The sequence below is a fragment of the Pongo pygmaeus genome, chromosome 15, assembly GCF_028885625.2.
Source record: "Pongo pygmaeus isolate AG05252 chromosome 15, NHGRI_mPonPyg2-v2.0_pri, whole genome shotgun sequence".
Classification (NCBI taxonomy): domain Eukaryota; kingdom Metazoa; phylum Chordata; class Mammalia; order Primates; family Hominidae; genus Pongo; species Pongo pygmaeus.
In genome coordinates, this window is record NC_072388.2 from 33,615,969 (window position 1) to 33,637,748 (window position 21,780).

Below are 21,780 nucleotides of genomic sequence, written 5' to 3' on the forward strand. Positions count from 1 at the left end.
TTGACTTAGCTGGTTTTTCTCTTGTTGTCTGTTACCATTTCTTGATTTCTGGCCATGTTGTCCAGGCTGGTCTCAAACTTCTGGGCTCAAGCGATCCTCCCCATTCAGCCTCCCAAAGTGGTGGGATTACAAGCATAAGCCATCACACACAGCCAGAATCACTACAAATTTAGTGGTGTTTAAACAACACACATTTATTATGTCATAGTTTCTTTATGTTTTTAGTTTGTTTTTCTCTGCTTTCAAAATTTTTTCTGTTTTTGGTTTTCAGACATTGGACCATAATGAATCTATATGTGATTATCTGTTTTCATTCTGCTTGGAGTTTTCTGAGGTTCTTTAATCTGAAGTTTTTTTGTCTTTTGCCATATTTTTAACATTTTTAGCCATTATTTCTTCAGATTTTGTTTCTCCATTCTTTGCTCTCCCTATAGGACTCCAGTTATACATATCTTACACATTTTGATGTAGACCCACAGATTCATTGTTTTTTTCAACTAATTTTTCTGCCTTTTTAAGATTGGATCATTTGATACATTTTCATATTCACTCACTCTTTCCTTTCTCACCTCCATTCTACAGTTAGGTCCATTTGGTGAATTTTTAAATTTTACGTATTATATTTTTCAGTTCTACAATTTCCTTTTGCTTCTTTCATTTTTTCTTTGCTGAGATTTCCTATCATTTTTCATTTTGAGAACATTTTCCATCATGTCATTGAGCATAGTTATAATGGTTGTTTTTAAATCTTTGCTAATACAGCAACATCTGGGTCATCTCAGGATTGTTCTTTTTGAGAATTAAACACAATATTCCTGGTTTTTGTTGTTTGGTTTTGGTTTTGGTTTTTTAGTTTGACTTGATTTGTTTTTTGGTATATTGAGAGTTCTGGATTGTATCCTGGACATTTATGAATGTTATTTTATGAAGACTGTGGATTCTGTTATATTTCTCCAAAGAGTATTGACTTGTTTTGTTCTAATAGGCAGTTACTTTGGTTATTCTCAAGCTACAAAGTCTGTCTCTTGGGTGGCATCTTAAATCTCACTCGGTTTCTTTTATCCTTAACTAGGCCACTTGGAGTCTGCCTTGTGTGTGTTGTTATGGATTGGGCAGTGTTTATACATAGAAGTTGGGACTCTCACTCTCTAGTGCTCTTGTTTCTCTCCCTTGTTTTCTGGCAGCTATTGTTACCCCAAATCGTTCTCTAGTTCTTCAGGCCAAAAAGACTGAGTTTTCTGTGGGAGTTCAGCCTTTACTGCTCTCAGATTATGAGCCACAAAAATGGGAAACTCAACTCATGCCATTCCTTTCTCCCAACTGTTGACTTCCCCTCTAGAATCTGACTTTGTGGTGTCTTTAGGTGGTTGTTGTTTTGTTTAGAGTTAGTACTTTTTATTTGTGGAGGGCTGATCTGATAGAAGCTTTATTAGCCATATCAGGATCAGAATCAAGAAGCAGTTTGAAAGTTGTACAGCTAGCCCTCCATATTTATGGGTTCGTCATCCATGGATTCAACCAGCTGCAGATCATAAATATTCAGGGAAAAAATTGCTCCTGTAGTGAACATGTACAGATATTTTTCTTGTCATTATTCGCTAAACAATGTAGTATAACAACTATTTAGCATTTACATTCTATTAGCTAGTGTTGTGTAAGCTAGAGATAATTTCTTTCTTGTTTTTTTAGACGGAGTCTCGCTCTGTCGCCCAGGCTGGAGTGTAGTGGTGCAATCTCAGCTCACTGCAAGCTCCGCCTCCCAGGTTCCAGCGATTTTCCTGCCTCAGCCTCCTGAGTAGCTGGGATTACAGGCACCTGCCACCATGCCCGGCTAATTTTTGTATTTTTAATAGAGATGGGGTTTCACCATGTCAGCCAGGATGGTCTTGAACTCCTGACTTCAGGTGATCTGCCTGTCTCTGCTTCCCACAGTGCTGGGATTACAGGTGTCAGCCACCACGCCTGGCCAAGCTAGGGATAATTTCAAGTATACAGGAGGATATACATAGGCGATGTGCAAATACGGTGCCATTTTATATCAGAGACTTGAGTTTCTGTGGATTTTGGAATCCATGGGAGGTCCTAGAACCAATCCCCACAAATAGCGAGGCACCAGCTATATTTTAGAAGTTATTTGTAGTGTAGGCTGAGCACGGTCGCTCACACCTGTAATCCCAGCATCTGGGAGGCTGAGGTGGGTGTATTACCTGAGGTCAGGAGTTCAAGACCAGCCTGGCCAACATGGTGAAACCCCATCTCTACTAAAAATACAAAAATTAGCTGGGCGTGGTTGTGCACACCTGTAATCCCAGCTACTGGGGAGGCTGAGGCAAGAGAATTGCTCCAACCCAGGAGGCAGAGGTTGCAGTAAGCCAAGATCGCACCACTACACTCCAGCCTGGGCGACAGAGTGAGACTCCATCTCAAAAAAAAAAAAAAAAAAAAAAAGTTATTTGTAGTGTAATGGGATGGTAAAATTTTGCTGTTATAATTAACCAATTAAATTGGGGGTTATGGCTCATACCTGCTGTAATCCCAGCTACTGCAGAAGCCGAGGCAAGAGGATCATTTGAGGCCAAGAGTTTGAGACCAGCCTGGGCAATGTAGTGAGACCCCATCTCTAAAAAATTCTTTTAAATTAGGCATGGTGATACCCACCTGTAGTCTCAGCTGCTCAGGAGACTGAAGTGGGAGGGTCTGAATCAGAAGTTTGAGGCTGTGGTGAGCTATGATTGTGCCACTGCACTCAGCCTGGGTCATAGAGCAAGATGCTGTCTCTTGCTCAGTAATGATAATCATGATAAAACCAGTTAAATCCAAGCCATATTTGATGATTTCTTTTCTTTTGTTTCTTTTCTTTTTTTTTTTTTTGAAACGGAGTCTTGCTCTGTTGCCCAGGCTGGAGTACAGTGGTGTGAGCATGGCTCACTGCAGCCTCGACCTCCTGGGCTCAAGTGATCCTCCTGCCTCAGCCCCACAAGGAACTGGGACCATAGGTGCACCACCATGCCCGGCTAACATTTTTTTGTAGAGACAGGGTCTTGCCATGTTGCCCAGGCTGGCCTCGGACTCCTGGGCTCAAGCAGTCCTCCCACCTTGGCTTCCCAAATTGCTAGGATTACAGGTGTGAGCCAGTGCACCCAGCTGAGGATTTCCTTTAAGGCGATTTTTCTAGAATCATTTTTGCTCTGTTCTTTTGTTCTCTCTTAAATATTTAGCCATTTAGAAATATTTGATGATTTATTACAGTTTCTATTAAAAGAGATTCTTTAGCCTGATAGGCACTAGCTTTCTCAGCTGGTCCTCATCACCTGTGGCTTTTTGAACAGATGAGGCCCTGGCTCAGACTCAGTGCCCAGAATAACGCTCGAAGACAGAATTTTGAAATAATCTGTTACATGTCAAAATGTAAATAATGATTGGGATTATGAATAATTATTTAAAAGTTATCTTCTGTGTTTTCATATTTTCTACCATGAGCATGTATTGATTTTTGTTGCTTTTCCCCTGATTACAAAATATGTGCCCAGGCCAGGTACAGTGGTTCGTGCCTGTAATCCTAAGGTGGGAGGATCACTTGAGCCAGAGTTTGAGACCAGCCTGGGCGACATAGCAAGACCCCATATCTATTTTTAACTAAAAATAAAATAAACAGGCCAGGCATGGTGGCTCATCCCTGTAATCCCATCACTTTGGGAGTCTGAGGTGGGAGGATCGCTTGAGTCCAGGAGTTTGAGACCAGCCTAGGAAACATGGGAAGACTCCATCTCTACAGAAAAAAAATTGAAAATTAGCTGGGTGTGGTGGTATACACCTGTGGTCCCAGCTACTCAGGAGGCTGAGGCTGGAGGATCACTTGGGCCCAGGAGGTCAAGGCTGCACAGTGAGCTATGATCATGCCCTGGTGCTCCAGCCTAGGCAACGGAGCAAGACCCTATCTCAAAACCCACCAAAATATGTGTCTATTATTAAATTTAAATATTGCAGAGGCTGGCCTGGTGGCTCACACCTGTAATCTCAGCACTTTGGAATGCTGATATGGGAGGATCGCTTGAGCTCATAAGTTCAAGAACAGCCTGGGCAAGATAGTGAGACCTCATCTCTACTAAAAATTTAAAAAAAAAAACAAAAATTTGGGCCGGGTGCAGTGGCTCACACCTGTAATCCCAGCACTTCAGGAGGCTGAGGCAGGCGTATCACCTGAGGTCAGGAGTTCAAGACCAGCCTAGCCAACATGGTGAAACCCTGTCTTTACTGAAAATACAAAAACTAGCTGGGTGTTGTGGCAGGCACCTGTAATCCCAGCTACTCAGGACGAGGCTGAGGCAGGAGAATCGCTTGAGCCCGGGAGGCAGAGGTTGTAGTGAGCCAAGATCATGCCACTGCACTCCAGCCTGGGTGACAGAGCAAGATCTGTCATCTTACTGTCCAAAGACAACCATTATCAATTATACTACATGGTGCCAAAGTAGTGATTTTGTAAACTACTATTTTGATCCTAGTGTTTTAACCAATAGAATGGATTGATAGCAGCTAGAAGTGCATAAGCTGAGGTTTGTTATAGATAGAGTCATATGTTGGCCTGGTGTGGTGGCTCACGCCTGTAATCCTAAAGCTTTGGGAGCCGAGGTGGGCGGATCACTTGAGGTCAGGAGTTCGGCACCAGCCTTGCCAACGTGGTGAAACCCCATCTTTACTAAAAATACAAAAACTTAGCTGGGCATGGTGGTGTGCACCTGTAATCCCAGCTACTCAGGAGGCTGAGGCAGGAGAATCTCTTGAACCTGGGAAGCAGAGGTTGTAGTAAGCCAAAATCGTGTCACCTCACACCAGCCTGGGTGACAGAGCGAGACTCCATCTCAAAAAAAAAAGAGTCATATGTTGTAGGTAACACAAAAATTGCAAAAGTCATGATCCAGAAATATTCAACTTGGTAGACAGAAATCAATGCAAAATAATCAAACAGCAATTAAAACTGTATGTGGTCAAATTAGTTACTGAGCAAAAGTTAACAAAAGTATTAAGTCTAGAAAAAATTTAAAGCAGCTAAATTTGACCTGGGAAAACCAGACTTAGAAATAGTGACCACAAAAAAACTTTTAAAATGACAAAACATCATCGATAAAGATGCAGTATGATAAAAATTAAACCATTATTGGGGCGGGGAGTGGTGGCTCACACCTGTAATCCCTGCACTTTGGGATGCCAAGGCAGGTGGATCACCTGAGGTCAGTTCAAGACTAGCCTGGCCAACACAGGGAAACCCCGTCTCTACTAAAAATACAAATATTAGCCAGATGTGGTGGCACGCGCCTATAATCCCAGCTACTTAGGAGGCTGAGGCAGGAGACTAGCGTTAACCTGGCAGGCAGAGGTTGCAGTGAGCCAAGATCGTACCACTGCACTCCAGCCTGGGTGACAGAGTGAGACTCTGTTTCAAAAAAAAAAAAAAAAAAAACTTTATTGGGAATTGGGTGCATCAGCCTAAGGAAAATAATTTCAGTAAAATGAAAATGGAAGAAATGGAGTTGGTTTAACTGTGACTTGTGGTCATTGTTATTATTTTGACTTTGCACATCTTGGAATGCTATATGAGCATTCTGTGTTCATGTAGCTCTTTCTCATTCTTTTTAATGACTATTATTTCATTGCAGGAATCTACAATAATTTATTCCAACTTAAAAAAAAACTGTTCTGTTTTCCAGAATATGCTTTTAAGGCTATTAACCAGGGTGGCCTTACATCAGTAGCTGTCAGAGGGAAAGACTGTGCAGTAATTGTCACACAGAAGAAAGTACCTGTAAGTAATACTGCCCAAATAGTTAATAATTGCAGAATATAAGAATTTTTCGGCCAGGTGCAGTGGCTCACACCTGTAATCCCAGCACTTTGGGAGGCTGAGGTGGGCAGATCACCTTAGGTCGGGAGTTCTAGACCAGCCTGACCAACATGGAGAAACCCTGTCTCTACTAAAAATACAAAATTAGCCAGGCGTGGTGGCACATGCCTGTAATCCCAGCTACTCAGGAGGCTGAGGCAGGAGAATCACTTGAACCTGGGAGGTGGAGATTACGGTGAGCCGAGATCACGCCATTGCACTCCAGCCTGGGCAACAACAGTGCAACTCCGTCTCAAAAAAAAAAAAAAAAAAAAAGAATTTTTCATGGGTTTGTAGAAAAGTGTATTTTTATATACAAATATTAACATAATCTTGCTTTGACCCTGCTTTCGTGTCATCCAAGAAGTGTCTGTTGAACGTCTATATACAGTTCAGCTGTGTGGACAGAATTAACTTATTAAACTTCATGGTGTGATTATAAGCATAACGGTGTTTCTAAGTCTTTTGTCTTTGGGGACCTTGAGACAAATTTTTATTAAGCTATTGCTTGTCCACAGGAAAAGTATCATCTAGAAAAGGTAAATAGAGCCCCTCGAAACCCTTTTTTAAAAATTGATTTAACTATAAAATGATCAGAAGACATTTATTATACAGTTTATTTTTATGGTTCCATAGTATTGTTTTCTCCAAGAAGCAGGGCAAATTAAAAATAAAAACATAATTTTTTTTATAACTACACAGAAACCTGTACATTTTTTAAAAAATTATCTTTGTTTATTTTGTTTATTAGGACAAATTATTGGATTCCAGCACAGTGACTCACTTATTCAAGATAACTGAAAACATTGGTTGTGTGATGACCGGAATGACAGGTAATTAGCTAGACATCTGTAGATATGCAAGCCTTTTGTTATTTTCTTCAAATTATTTTGAGTTTTGTATTAATTTTAAACGTATTGCCTGATTTTCAGGTGCCATGAGTGGATTTGCAGTCTTCTAAGACTAGTATCAATATTTTAAGAGTATTGTGAGCTTTTTTGAAATTATACCTATAATAGAATTAGATGCTTATGCTACTATCAGAGAAACTGGGCTGAGGGCCCTTTCACAGATGATTTTATCTTATTTCAGCTATAGTTAGTAGTTTAAGGGGACCTAACTCAGTATATCTCAAACCTGGTAATAATGGCATTGGTTAGAAGTGAGTGAGAATTATTATGAAAATTATTTTAGGTTGGGCACAGTGGCTCACAGTTGTAATCCCAGCACTTTGGGAGGCCAAGGTGAGAGGATTGTTTAAGACCAGGAGTTCAAAACCAGCCTGGGCAACATGTTGAGACTCCATCTCTATAACAAATTTGGAAATTAGCTGGGGGCTAGGCACGGTGGCTCACACCTGTAATCCCAGCACTTTGGGAGGCCGAGGCAGGCGGATCACTTGAGGTCAGGAATTCGAGATCAGTCTGGCCAACGTGGTGAAACTCCGTCTCTACTAAAAATACAGAAAAAGGCTGGGCACAGTGGCTCACACCTGTAATCCCAGCACTTTGGGAGGCCGAGGCAGGCGGATCATTTGAGGTCAGGAGTTTGAGACCAGCCTGGCCAACATGGTGAAACCCCATCTCTACCAAAAATACAAAAATTAGCGGGGCATGGTGGCATATGCACACCTGTAATCCCAGCTATTCAGGAAGGTGAGGCAGGAGAATTGCTTGAACTCGGGAGGCAGAGGTTGCAGTGAGCTGAGACTGTACCGCTGCACTCCAGCCTGGGCAACAGAGTGAGACTGTGTCAAAAAATAAAAACAAAAATACCAAAAAACTTAACCAGCTATGGTGGCAGGTGCCTGTAATCCCAACTACTCGGGAGGCTGAGGTAGGAGAATCGCTTGAACCCGGGAGGTAGAGGTTGCAGTGAGCCAAGATCATGACACTGTACTGCAGCCTGGGCAACGGAGCAAGACTCCATCTGAAGAAGAAAAAAAAAAATGAGCTGGTATGGTGGCACACACCTGTAGTCCTAGCTACTCAGGAGGCTGAGGCAGGAGGATCACTTGAGCCAAGGAATTCAAGGCTACAGTGAGCTATGATGGCTCACTGGGCGCCAGTCCAAGACCCCATCTCTGAAAAATAAATGAAAAACTAATTTAAGCCTAAAAACAAAGATTAAGAAAGATTATTCTCTCTCAAGGCTTTTTTTTTTTTTTTTTTTTTTTTTTTTGGAGACAGTCTCACTTTGTCGCCCAGGCTGCTCCGTCTCCTGGGTTCAAGCAATTCTCGTGCCTCAACCTCCCAGGTAGCTGGGACTACAGGCATGCATCACCACGCCCAGCTAATTTTTATATTTTTAGTAGAGACAGGATTTAGCCATGTTGGCCAGGCTGGTCTCAAACTCCTGGCCTCAAGTGATCCGCCTGTCTTGGCCTCCCAAAGTGTTGAGCCATCATGCCCTGCCTCCTTAATGCTTTTTCTTTTGGGAGTTACTGGATACTTGTGGAAACTATTTTGACTGCTGATGAAAGGCTCAGTATAAAAGGGGAGTACTGTGTAGAGAGCTTCATGTTTTTAAATTTTTTTCATATACTTGTTGATGAGTTATTTAGTATTGATTGGGGGAGAAAAAGCCATAGCGGACCCTTTCTCTTTAACTCATGTATGTCTATATGGTGGGAAAATTGCCTGGCTAAATTGCCTGGCTTTCAGGTTTGTTCTTTCCTTCTAACCAGGTAAATCTTTGTTTTTTATGCTATAAGCTGACAGCAGATCCCAGGTACAGAGGGCACGCTATGAGGCAGCTAACTGGAAATACAAGTATGGCTATGAGATTCCTGTGGACATGCTGTGTAAAAGAATTGCCGATATTTCTCAGGTCTACACACAGAATGCTGAAATGAGGCCTCTTGGTTGTTGTAAGTATGCTAAGAGGTCTCCCAAATAATTGATGAATTGAAACTTTTTACAGAACATGTATACAGAATTATTTAAATAACACTTGAGTTCTGAACATGTGGTTTGGAAAATACATAAAGTGGGAAAATCTTTATAATAAATCAGAACTAAAGGATAGGTTTCACAACAGTATGTCGGGCATTATCTTTAAGCTTTAGATGCTGTTAGAGTTTTTATCAAAATATTTCCATTTGGAGTATGTGATTTGAAAGATGCAAGTCCTCATTATTAGGATGTTGTGATGAGGTTCTACTGCAATTCCAGATTACTAATTCCATAGAAATACCTACATCAGGCATCTTAATAATGTAGCTATTTGTTTTGACCACCCTAAAGAATTAGGGTCACACACAGGTGTGTGATTCACATTTTTAGAATAAATTTCTATTTTTGAAAACAAGTAAAATTGTATTGGGAGAGGGATGAGATTTACTGATTTTTAGATGTGATGTAATAAATTAGCCTGAAAAATTCAGTGCATGTTTGTTTCTGACGTTGTGTCATTCATTTATGAGCATTAAAGCAGTCAGTGTAATGATTTCTGTTTAGCATCTGACCCTCTTGACTTCTCACTTAAAAATTACTTAAATCATATTCATCTTGCGAGACCTTGAAGGAAAGAAGTATTTGTTGTTTCCCCAAGCAGTAAGTGGGTACCTTTTTGTGTTGCCCTTATATTTTGTATATATCAAATATAAGAAAGCAGTTAAACCATTAAGTACTTTGTTACCTGTTCTACTGAGTAGAAAGAAATTTAATGATGGTGTTTATTTTAATTGTATTCCTATAATATGGTAACATTAGAATTGTAGTAACAAAGTTACATGTATAGAATTTAGAGCTTGGTTTCTGTGACTTACTAGAGGAGTATATACCAACAGTAATGAAGATGGGCAGTGTAAAGGTGAGCAGGTAGCCTGTAAGTGTATTTCAGTTTGTGCCAGCATTCCCAAAGTGTGTCCCATACACTGTTCCCTGGAACCTTAATAGGTATTTCTATTAAAAAAAAAAAGTATTTCTTGGTCAAACAAACCGAAGAACTACTGAGTTAAAGTTAAATAGGTCAATCTACAACAGAATATTTCACAGCATTTAATATGCTATTATTTATTATCTGTTTCCAGAAAAGGTATATGAAAGTGTTTTTGGGCCAGGCACAGTGGTGCACACTTGTAATCCCAGCACTTTGGAAGGCCGAGGCAGGAGGATCACTTGAACCCAGGAGTTCAAGACCACCCTGGGCAACAGCGAGACCTCATCTCTTAAAAAAAAAAAAAAAAAAAAGGTTGGCCAGGTGCAGTGGCTCACGCCTGTAATCCCAGCACTTTGGGAGGATGAGGCCGGTGGATCATAAGGTCAGGAGATCAAGACCAATGCTGGCTAACACGGTGAAATGCTGTCTCTACTAAAAATACAAAAAATTAGCTGGGCGTGGTGGCGGGCGCCTGTAGTCCCAGCTACTCAGGAGGCTGAGGCAGGAGAATGGCGTGAACCCAGGAGGCGGAGCTTGCAGTGAGCCGAGAGCGTGCCACTGCACTCCAGCCTGGGCAACAGAGCAAGACTGTCTCAAAAAAAAAAAAAAAAAGTGTTTTTGAAGTTTATTTGACCAGGCAACATCTTGAAGGATTAGGGTTCAAATAAACATGCTTGGATAACAGCAAGGATTGGAAACACTATTTTTAAATTGTATTTGTAATTATTCAAACTATTTTTTTTAATCTGTGACAAATCCTTTTGTGAAATGGGAATTTATCTGTTACCTAATTTACCTGTGGTGATAACCTGTATTTTATCAGTTTTCTTAAAGGAAAATACATATCCTAAAATTGATGGCCAAAGTAATGATTAGCAGCAGCTATATGACACCACCAAGAAAGGGGATGTCATTGTATAAAGCTAAAACATACTTAATTAGGGTCTCTTCTCTTTTTAGGTATGATTTTAATTGGTATAGATGAAGAGCAAGGCCCTCAGGTATATAAGTGTGATCCTGCAGGTTACTACTGTGGGTTTAAAGCCACTGCAGCAGGAGTTAAACAAACTGAGTCAACCAGCTTCCTTGAAAAAAAAGTGAAGAAGAAATTTGATTGGACATTTGAACAGACAGTGGAAGTAAGTCAATCAAAAGGAGCTGACTTTTTTTATGCTGTATAGAACAGTGAGGATCTTTGTATAATTTCTATACAAAGTTATTCCTGAATTACATCCCAGGATTCAAGTTTGTCAACTTAATAATGAAATTGATATCATACAGCTGACATAGGAAAATTTGGGTTGCTTTTATTCACTTAATTCCTTATTTCATAATGTATTTGAGGTGACTTTCAACAAAACACATATAATAGGAAAATATAAATAAAAATAGGAACCAGCTGGGCATGGTGGCACACACCTGTAGTCCCAGCTACTTGGGAGGCTGAAGCTGGAGGACTGCTTGAGTCCAGGTGTTCGAGGCCAGTCCTATTTACTGCCAAGAAATTAAAAACAAAAATTTTAGTAGATTTTGGGTGTAAGTCTGGAATTAAAGCCATTCTGAAGATGCTAACAACGTGCTTCTGATAAATGACCAAAAAAAAATTACCATCTAATGCTTTTATGTTTGGTTTGGAAGTATGCTTAAAGGAGATAAAAAGCTAGTTCATGTTCAGGAAGTACTGGGCCCTGTCTAAATATTTCTTAAAGGTTTATTTTATTGCGATTCATAATTAATTACATAAATAACCACATCCGGTATAAAAACACTTAAGGCCGGGCATGGTGGCTCACACCTGTAATCCTAGCACTTGGGAGGCAGACAGATCACCTGAGGTCAGAAGTTTGAGACCATCCTGGCCAACATGGTGAAACCCTGTCTCTACAAAAAATAGAAAAATTAGCCAGGCATGGTGGCAGGCACCTGTAATTCCAGCTACTCAGGAGACTGAGGCAGGAGACTCGCTTCAATCCACGAGCCTGAGGTTGTAGTGAGCCAAGCTGGCGCCACTGCACTCCAGACTGGGCGACAGAGTGAGACTCTGTCTCAAAAAACAAAAACAAAAACAAAACAAACAAACAAAAAAAACACTTAAAACATTCTTAAATCGTTTTTACTGTAAATTCCTTGAAGATGCAGAGAGTATCATTCATCTTTATCCTTTTCCCATTTCACCCCAAGTGCTAAGTAAGTGTAGTGCCTGGGTCATGAAGCCAATAAACCTTTTTGTATAAATCATCCTATTTTAATTAATGGACCCCTTTATTATTTGACTTGGTAGAAAAAAATTACTCATCATTGGGAGGCAATACATTAGAGTTAAGCAGTCTGTTAGTAACATTGAACTACTTCATTGAAACATGGAGCTCCTGATTGACTCATGATTTGAATAAGCTAGGAATGAGAAACCTTGGAATCTCTAAAACATACTATATTTTAACATTAAATACTTTTTTTCAGACTGCAATTACATGCCTGTCTACTGTTCTATCAATTGATTTCAAACCTTCAGAAATAGAAGTTGGAGTAGTGACAGTTGAAAATCCTAAATTCAGGTGAGTGATATTGTGGGCCACATGCAGACTAGAAAGGTGGAGGCATGTGAGTCCATGTGTCCTATAACTTGTGGGGGAACTCTTTTTTCTTTAACTGTCATTATAGTTTTTGTTTGTGTGTTTGTTTTTTTCCCCAGCACCTGAAATCTGTTTTTAAAACTTTGGACTCTATTTAAGAGTCAGATATGAAAGCTTTTCTCCTTATTTCAGAGTGGTTTTATATCTAACACCAGAGATGACATAAAGTTACCTTCCTTATGTAAGGAAAAAAGTTAGCATAAGTGTTTTCTTTTTTTTAGTTTAAGGCCAATACAAATTCAATTCCCAAAGTAGTAGTTTGCAAGTTTTTCAGATAGAACTTTGGTTATTTAGTGGTTATTTAAGTAGAACTTTGAGGAGCAATATGAGCTACTGATATATGTCAGACCCTTATCTAGAGATCTTTGGAAAGCCCAAATTTTGAATACAGCTAATTGACTTGCAGTTGCTGGATGTGTGTGTGTGTGTATTCTTACTCACTAAGTAACTAACTCCCACACATCAGCCTTATAGCTTCCATGATTCAAATCCATACTGAGTGCTTCATATAATCAGCTCATTTAATCCTCCCAGGAGCCCTGTGAGGCAGTTGATATACCATGGACCAGGATGCTCTTATATTTAATGAAAATACTGCAGTTAAATCCACAGATACAAGGAACTACTGGGAGGCATTTTAACTATTATGTGTATCTATTCTTAGATCACAACCATAAAGACACATGGTCTTGGTTGTGGTGTGGGGTACGAGAGTGGTAAACTAAGCTTAACTAGACCTTGAAGAGGTTTTACGTTTGTTTTTTCCTAATTTGTTCTTTTGGTTGCCCACAGATAAGTCATATAAATATGACAGATTTAGAAAAATTCATAGGACTTTGAAAAAAAAAAAAAAAAAACAGGAGCTGGGTGCTGTGGCATGCATCTGTAGTCTCAGCTCCTCAGGAGGCTGAGGCAAGAGGATGGCTTGAGCCTTGGAGTTGAAAGCTGTAGTGCACAATGATAGTGCCTGTGAATAGCCACTGCACTCTAGCCTGGGTAACATAGTGAGACCCCATCTGTTAAAAAAAACAGCTGACAACACCAGAACTGAATCTATCCTAGCTTTTTTTCCCATAGGAAGAAGTCTTGTAACTTAGGTTGGGGTAGGGGTGAGGGGTTGGGGTGGTGATCAAGTTGCTTTTGAAAAAGGTGCCTTTTTTTTTTTTTTTTTTTTTTTTTTTGCAGTAAAAATTTCAGCAAGAATAATTTTAAAATCTCTGTAAGGAACCTACAATTAGTTCTTGTTTTCTTTTCTGTTTGGAGACCTTCCTGCCACCTTTAAAATTGTATTTGTATCTGTTATTTTTAAAATTGGTAAGGAACCAAAAATCTTACCTTCAAAAAACTTTGTATCATTTATAAATTCTGTGATAGTAAATATATGTAAATAATTACAATACATAGCATAAGCATCAACAACTATTTAAACTGCTTGATATTGCCTTCAGTTGCACTAAAAAACATCCTTTTGACAAATTTCACTTTTTAGAAGTCTAGTAGTAATAGGTCACATTAACAAGGTTGCCAAACAATGGCTTCCTTTCGAGGCAAACATCATTTAGAAAATACATGTTCAGGGCCGCACATGGTGGCTCACACCTGCAATCCCAGCACTTTGGGAGGCCGAGGTGGGCAGATCACTTGAGGTCAGGAGTTTGAGACCAGCCTGGCCAACATGGTGAAACCCTGTCTCTACTAAAAATACAAAAATTAGCCAGGTGTGATAGTGGACGCCTGTAATCCCAGCTACTTGGGAGGCCGAGGCAGGAGAATTGCTTGAGCCCGGGAGGCAGAGGTTGCAGTGAGCCAAGATTGTGCCACTGCACTCCAGCCTGGGCGACAGGGTCAGACTCCATCTCAAAAAAAGAAAGGAAATATATGTTCAACATGGAGCACTCTCTGGCTGGTAGACTATTCATAGAATTATAACTTTATTTTCATGAACTTCTGAATCTGAACACTTTAATATGCTTAAAATTTCTTCATGAATTTTTATCTTTGAGCTGACATAAATTTGAGTTATACTACATATAAATGTATTTTGACGGCTGGGCAAGGTGGCTCACGCCTGTAATCCCAGCACTTTGGGAGGCCGAGGCAGGCGGGTCACGAGGTCAGGAGTTCCAGACCAGCCTGGCCAATATGGTAAAACCCCATCTCTACTAAAAATACAAAAATTAACTGGGCATAGTGGCACATGCCTGTAGTCCCAGCTACTCAGGAGGCTGAGGCAGAAGAATCGCTTGAACCTGGGAGGCAGAGCTTGCAGTGAGCCGAGATCATGCCACTGCACTCCAGCCTGGGTGACAGAGCGAGACTCCGTCTCAAAAAAAAATAAATAAATAAAATAAATGCATTTTGACATAGAAGCTAAATAGAATACTTTATAGTTTAGCTTTATTATGTTATTCAATTGAAATATTTTCTATCTTAGCTGCAACTAAAGAATTTTATTTTCAAGATACAATTCTAAATCTGATGTCAAAGAAGTAAACATTTTTGTGTATAGGTGAAGGTGATATAATATCTGGGAATTCCTTCAAAATAATCTGAGGGAAGATAAGTGTGTGTATAGATTTTTTAAAGATTGGTTTATAAATTGATAATTGTTGAAGTAGGTTGATAGGTATATGGGAGTTTATTATACTATCCCACTTTTATGTGTGTTTGAAAGATTTTTTTTAAATAGTTGTTTTTTTCCCCCTTTTGCCTTCTAGGATTCTTACAGAAGCAGAGATTGATGCTCACCTTGTTGCTCTAGCAGAGAGAGACTAAAACATTGTTGTTAGTTTACCAGATCCGTGATGCCACTTACCTGTGTGTTTCGTAACAACAAACCAACATTATGGAGGTCCCTGGATTGAAAAAGGAGCCTCTCCCACTCCTCCTACCACCGAAGTGGTTAGGACTCTATATAAATAAAAATAAGGCTTTTGGAAAATAATTGCATCCTGTTTTCACCTCCTATTTTAAAATTTATTTTTGACACCTAATGTACATATTTATGGGGTGCAATGTGATGTTTCGATACATGTATACATTATGATGATCAAATTAGGGTGATTAGCGTATCCATCACCTGAAACACTCTTTGTGGTGAGAACATTTAAAATCCTCTCCTCTAGCTATTTTGAGGTACACAATACCTTATTCGTTTTTTGTTTTTTAAAACAAGATCTTGCTCTATTGCCCAAGCTACAGTGCAGTGCCGTGATCATGGCTCACTGCAGCCTTGAACTCCCTCGTTAAGTAATCCTCTCTCCTCAGCCTCCTTAGTAGCTGGTACTACAGGTGTACACCATTGTACCCAGCTAATTTTATTATTTTTTTGTAGAGTCAGGGTCTTACTATGTTGCGTGGGCTGGTCTCAGACTCCTGGCTAGCATTAAACGATCCTTCTGCCTCAGTCTCCCAACATGCTGGGGTTACAGGCATGAGCCACAGTGCCTGGGTCCACAGTACCTTACTGTTGACTGTAGTCACTCTGCTGTGCAATAGGGTACCAAATCTTACTCCTTTTTTCTTTTTTTTGAGACAGGTACTTGATCTCACCCAGGCTGGAGTGCAGTGGCAGGCGTGCTCATAGCTCACTGCAACCTCAAATACCTGGGGTTAAGCAGTCCTCCCACCTTAGCCTCCCAAGTAGCTAGGACTACAGACATGCATCACCAGGCCTGGCTAATTTTTGTCTTTTAAAAAATTGACGCAGGGGTCTCCCTATGTCACCCAGGCTGGTCTTAAACTCCTGGCCTCGAACAATCCTGTCTCAGGCTCCCAAAGTGCTGGGATTACAGGTATAAGTCACTGCACTGGGCCCCTCCTGTCTAATTGTAACTTTTTAGCTGTTCACCACCTTCTCCCCATCCCTCCCACTACCGCCTCCAGTCCCTGGTAACCACTGTTCTATTCACTACTTATAGATCAATGTTTTTAGATTTGGCATATAAGTGAAAATGTGGCATTTGTCTTTCTGTATCTGGCTTATTTTCACTTAATGTATTGTCCTCTAGGTTCATTCGTGTTATAAATAACAGGATTTCATTCTTTTTAATAGCTGAATAGTATTCCTTTGTGTATATATATCACATTTTCTTTATCCATTCATTCACTTTGAATGCTAAAGTCAGTTATATCTTGGCTATTATGTATAGTCCTGCAATAAACATGGGATGCAGATCTCTCTTCAACATACGGATTTCACTTCCTTTGAATACATACCAAGGAGTGCAGTTGTTGGGTCATAGAGTAATTCTGTTTAATTTTTTGAGGAACATTCATACTGTTTTCCATAATGGCTGTACTCATGTACATTTCCCTTAATTGTAAGGGTTCCCTTTTCTCTGCATCCTCAACACTGGTTATGTTTTGTCTTTTTGATAATAGTCATTCTAATGAGTGAGGTGGTATCTCAATTGTGGTTTACCTTCAGTTTTAAGTATTAAGCCTTTGGTATATGCAGACAGATATTCACCATCTTCACATTGTAGCTTTAGTCATTTTGTTGACACTGGTACAAGTTTACCTGGCTTAAGACATTTCATAGCCAGCACCAGGCGTGCTGGCTCACACCTGTAACCCCAACACTTTGGGAGGCCTAGCCGGGCAGATCACTTGAGCTCAGTAGTTCAAGACCAGCCTGGGCAACATGGTGAAACCCTGTCTCTACAAAAAATATAAAAACTTAGCATGCACATCTGTGGTCCCAGCTACTTAGGACACTGAGGAGGGAGAATTGCTTGAGCTCAGGGGATAGAGGTTGCAGTAAGCAGAGATTGTACCACTGCATTCCAGCCTGGGGGACAGAGAGAAATGCCATCTAAAAAAAAAAAAAAAAAAAGCCAGAAATGTAAACTGTAGCTATATGGTATAATTAAATAATGAACTACAACTTTGGTTTTGAAACCCACTCTGGCTGGGCGCTGTGGCTCACACCTATAATCCCAGCACTTTGGGAGGCTGAAGTGGGAGGATTGCTTGAGGCCAGGAGTTTGTGATGAGCCTGGACAACATAGCAAGACCTCGTCTCTACAAAAAATTTTTAATTAGCTGGGCATGGTAGCCTGCACCTGTAGTCCCAGCTACTCAGGAGGCTAAGGCAAGAGGATCACTTGTGTCCAGGAGTTTGATGCTGCAGTGAGTTATGATTGTGCCACTGCACTTAAGCTTGGGTGACAGAGTAAGACCCGGTCTCCAAAAAGAAATCCGCCCTAACCGTAAGTTGGCATGTGAGGAAAGGCCTTTATTTTACAATTTCTCATTCAAACAAGATATTACTGAATGTGGACTCCAAGTCCCATTGAATGTTTTAACTATAATAAAAGGATTAGTATGATCTTTCATAGTTTTGAGAAAAGCATTTATACTCAGAACCAGTATTTTCAAGGGTAGAAATTTTAGTTACCTTCAGGAAACAGGGCTAGAAAAGTCATAGAATGTGTGTAGTTTCTGTGCCTCCTTAATAATAAGTATTTGAAGATAACATTAAGGAATTGGTTTATATTAAAGTTTAGAGACCCAGCATCACAATGTTCAGGAAGAAAGAACAAACTGTATATTCATGGTAACTTTTTTTTTTTTTTTTTTTTTTGAGACAGAGTCTTGTTCTATCGCCCAGGCTAGAGTGCAGTGGCGTGATCTCGGCTCACTGCAACTTCCACCTCCCGGGATCAAGCGACTCTACTGCCTTAGCCTCCTGAGCAGCTGGGATTACAGGCACCTGGCACCATGCCTGGCTAATTATTATTATTATTATTATTATTATTTTGTATTTTTAGTAGAGACGGGGTTTCACCATGTTGGCCAGGCTGGTCTCGAACTCCTGACCTCATAATCCACCTGCCTCGGCCTTCCAAAGTGCTGGGATTACAGCTATAAGCCACCGCACCCAGCTGTAGCCTATTTTTTTTTAATGTACAGGATTTTTTAAAGTCCCCAGACTGGTGACCTGAACCACTAATTAGAGATGATTAAAAAATCTTGGAAAGTCTAAGGGTAATACATTTTGTGTCCTTTTTTGCACAGAGCAAGTCTGGTGCTGTTGACCTCATGCAGGTGAGTGTGGCTGCTGGTGTCATGCCAATCCCTGAAGTCAGAGTTGCCCCTGTTTCTGCAGCCACCAGGCCCACACAAGGGGAGGCCACATAAACATATGACCAGTAGAAGCAGGAAACTTCGCCAACCACATCCTCTTCAGAGCTGTCAGGAATAGTAAAGTTTCCTAACAAGGAAGCAGGGTTCTTCCTTGTTCTTCCAGGTTATTGTTCTAGGATTACCCATCCTAATCCACTAGGCTCTATGAAAGTGCTGCCATCGTTTCAAAAGTGGGGTCTATGTAAAAGGGCTAATCCTCTAAAGACAAGCTGAATTTCCACACCCTTAGAGCCTTGACTGATTTCACCCTCCTAGAATCACTGGATGAGAGACTAGCAACTAATTCAGTTTTACTGTTAGAGGCTCCTTTTCAGAGATGAAAAACTAAAATTCTGTAATTTGCTAGAAAGTAAGTTTTTACATTATAAGGCAAAATCTAGATGAATTAGGATTAAATATAGAATAGTTTTAAATATTGGTTGTTTATGCTTAATTAAAAGAATGAGAAGAAATGGAAAAGATCATTTTAAATAGGTGAACATTAGGCTGGGTACAGTAGCTCATGCCTATAGTCCCCAGTACACTGGGAGCCCAAGACCAGCGTGGCAAGATTTTGTCTCTACAGAAAAATTTAAAATTAGGTCAAGTGTGGTGGTGCACACACACCTGGAGTCCTACCTACTTGGGAGGCTTAAGTGGGAGGGTCACTTGAGCCCAGGAATTCAAGGCTGTAGTAAACTATGATCACAACACTGTACTCCAGGCTGGGTGGCAAAGCAAGACCCTTTCTCTAATAATGAAAATAAAAGGGTGGACATTAAATACTCTTAATTCTGGCTGGGCGTGGTGGCTCATGCCTGTAATCCCAGCACTTTGGGAGGCTGAGGCAGGCAGATCACCTGAGATCAGGAGTTCAAGAACAGCCTGACCAACATGGAGAAACCCTGTCTATACTAAAAATTAAAAAAATTAGCCAGGCATGGTGGCACATGCCTGTAATCCCAGCTACTCAGGAGGCTGAGGCAGGAGAATCGCTTGAACCCGGGAGGTGGAGGTTGCAGTGAGCCAAGATCATGCCATTGCACTCCAGCCTGGGCAACAAGAGTGAAACTCCGTCTCAATCAATCTGTTTCTTGTTTTGTTTTCTAAACAAACTACCTGGAATGGATAACAAAGGGTTAATGCAGAAATGTTATACAAAATGCCAAGAAAATGCCTGAAATCTTTAAATATCTTTACCCAAAGAACATTTTGATTAGTAAGAAATATACATACCAGGCACAGTGGCTCACGCCTGTAATCCCAGCACTTTGGGAGGCCCAGGCAGGCGGATCAATTCAGGTCAGGAGTTCAAGACCAGCCTGGCCAACATGGCGAAACCCAGTATCTACAAAAATACAAAAATTAGCCAGATGTGGTGGCACGTACCTGTAATTCCAGCTACTCAGGAGGTTGCGGCAGGAGAATGACTTGAACCCGGGAGGCCAAGGTTGCAGTGAGCTGAGATCACACCACTGCACTCCAGCCTGGGCAAGAGAGTGAGACTCCATCTAAAAATCAATCAATAAATACAAGAATACAGATATGAGGCCAAGCACGGTGGCTTATGCCTGTAATCCTGGCACTGGGACGCCAAGGGGGGTGGATCACTTGAGGTCAGAAGCTCAAGACCAGCCTGGCCAACTTGGTAAAACCCCGTCTCTACTAAAAAATACAAAAATCAGCTGGGCGTGGGGGCGCACACCTGTAGTCCCAGCTACTTAGGAGGCTGAGGCAGGAGAATCGCTTGAACCCGGGAGGCAGAGGTTGCAGTGAGCCGAGATCTCGCCACTGCACTTCAGCCTGGGCAACAGAGCTAGACTGTCTCAAAAAAATACGATTTTTTAAATATGAGAAATATAATAATTCTGACACTCAGAGGATATGTCCAGACATTCATGAACGTGAAGCTATTTGGGTAGACATGAGGCTTTCCTTCTCTTGATACCTCATTTTTCATAAGCAGTTACTGTACCATTTAGGTTACGAGTCAGCAACAAACCAGGTACTTAGCTCCCTCACTAGCCTCCAAATCCAAGATCCAGATTTGTGACACAACCAAATTATTACATTAAGGATCTTCACGTAGGGGCACACACCCGTAGTCTAGCTACTCAGGAGGCTGAGGTGAGAGGATCATTTGAGCCCAAGAGGTCAAGGCTATAGTAAGCTGTGGTCACGCCACTGCACTCCAGTCTGGGGGACAGAATGAGACATCTGTCTCAAAAAAACAAACAAAAATCTAAAATGATAGCTAAGCTAATTAACATCATAATGGTGAATTAGTTTAAATTTTTTAATTTTTATTTATTTTTATTTTTTGAGACAGAGTCTCCTTCTGTCACCCAGGTTGGAGTGGAGTGGCACGATCTCAGCTCACTGCAACCTCTGCTCCCAGGTTCAAGTGATTCTCTTGCCTCAGCCTCCTGAGTAGCTGAGATTACAGGTGCGTGCCACCACGCCCAGCTAATTTTTGTATTTTTAATAGAGACGAGGTTTCACCATGTTGGTCAGGCTGGTCTGCAACTCCTGACCTCGTGATCCACCTGCCTCGGCCTCCCAAAGTTCTGGGATTACAGGCGTGAGCCACCATGCCAAGCCTGTTTTATTTTTGTAGAGGCAGAGTCTCGCCATGTTGCCCAGACTGGTCTCCAACTCCTGGGCTCAAGCCATACTCCTGTCTCAGCTTCCCAAAATGTTGGAATTACAGGCGGGATTACAGCCACCATACCTGGCTCCAAGATGGCTTCTAACTCCATTTATTTTACATTCTGGAAAATCCAGCTGATACAATAAAAAATGAAATTAAGAGGTATTGGAATGGAGATAGAATTATAATCTACTATTTAGATTATTTACCTAAAAAAATAAGAAAATGACCTAATAAAGTATTAGTCTTTATTGGGACAGGCCCTGTTTTAAATACAATATCCTTTAAACTGGTTTAAGTTGAACATTTATAATTTGCTTGTCTACAGTTACAAAATTCAGGAAGTTCTTAAAACTCAACTGGCTTTTTATATCTCACTTTATTTCTGCAGAAATATGAATGTGCTTAATTATAGGGTGCTGCCCCACACTCCAGTGGTAGAGTTATGGAATATATGGTTTAGACATCTACCACTCTAAAATCCAAAATACATTATATTCTGAATGCATCTGTGCCAGGCGTGGTGGCTCACGCTTATAATCCTCGCTGGGGAGGCCGAGGTGGGCAGATTGCCTGAGCTTAGGAGTTCGAGACCAGCTTGGGTAACA

At 40.7% G+C, this 21,780-nt stretch overlaps 1 protein-coding gene across 3 annotated transcripts in view; it reads left to right on the forward strand.

Annotated features, from left to right (window-relative positions):
* The window catches only part of PSMA6 (proteasome 20S subunit alpha 6), a 39,180-nt gene extending 23,843 nt beyond the window's left edge, over positions 1-15,337 (forward strand). For all 3 annotated transcript variants that reach the window (XM_054447935.2, XM_054447934.2, XM_063651553.1), the window contains exons 2-7: positions 5,706-5,800; positions 6,630-6,711; positions 8,592-8,747; positions 10,721-10,899; positions 12,221-12,315; positions 15,111-15,337. In XM_054447935.2, coding sequence (XP_054303910.1) covers positions 5,706-5,800; positions 6,630-6,711; positions 8,592-8,747; positions 10,721-10,899; positions 12,221-12,315; positions 15,111-15,168 — 665 coding nt within the window. In that variant the 3' untranslated portion in view covers positions 15,169-15,337. The remainder of the gene's footprint in view (positions 1-5,705; positions 5,801-6,629; positions 6,712-8,591; positions 8,748-10,720; positions 10,900-12,220; positions 12,316-15,110) is intronic.
* The last annotated feature ends 6,443 nt before the right edge of the window (positions 15,338-21,780 follow it).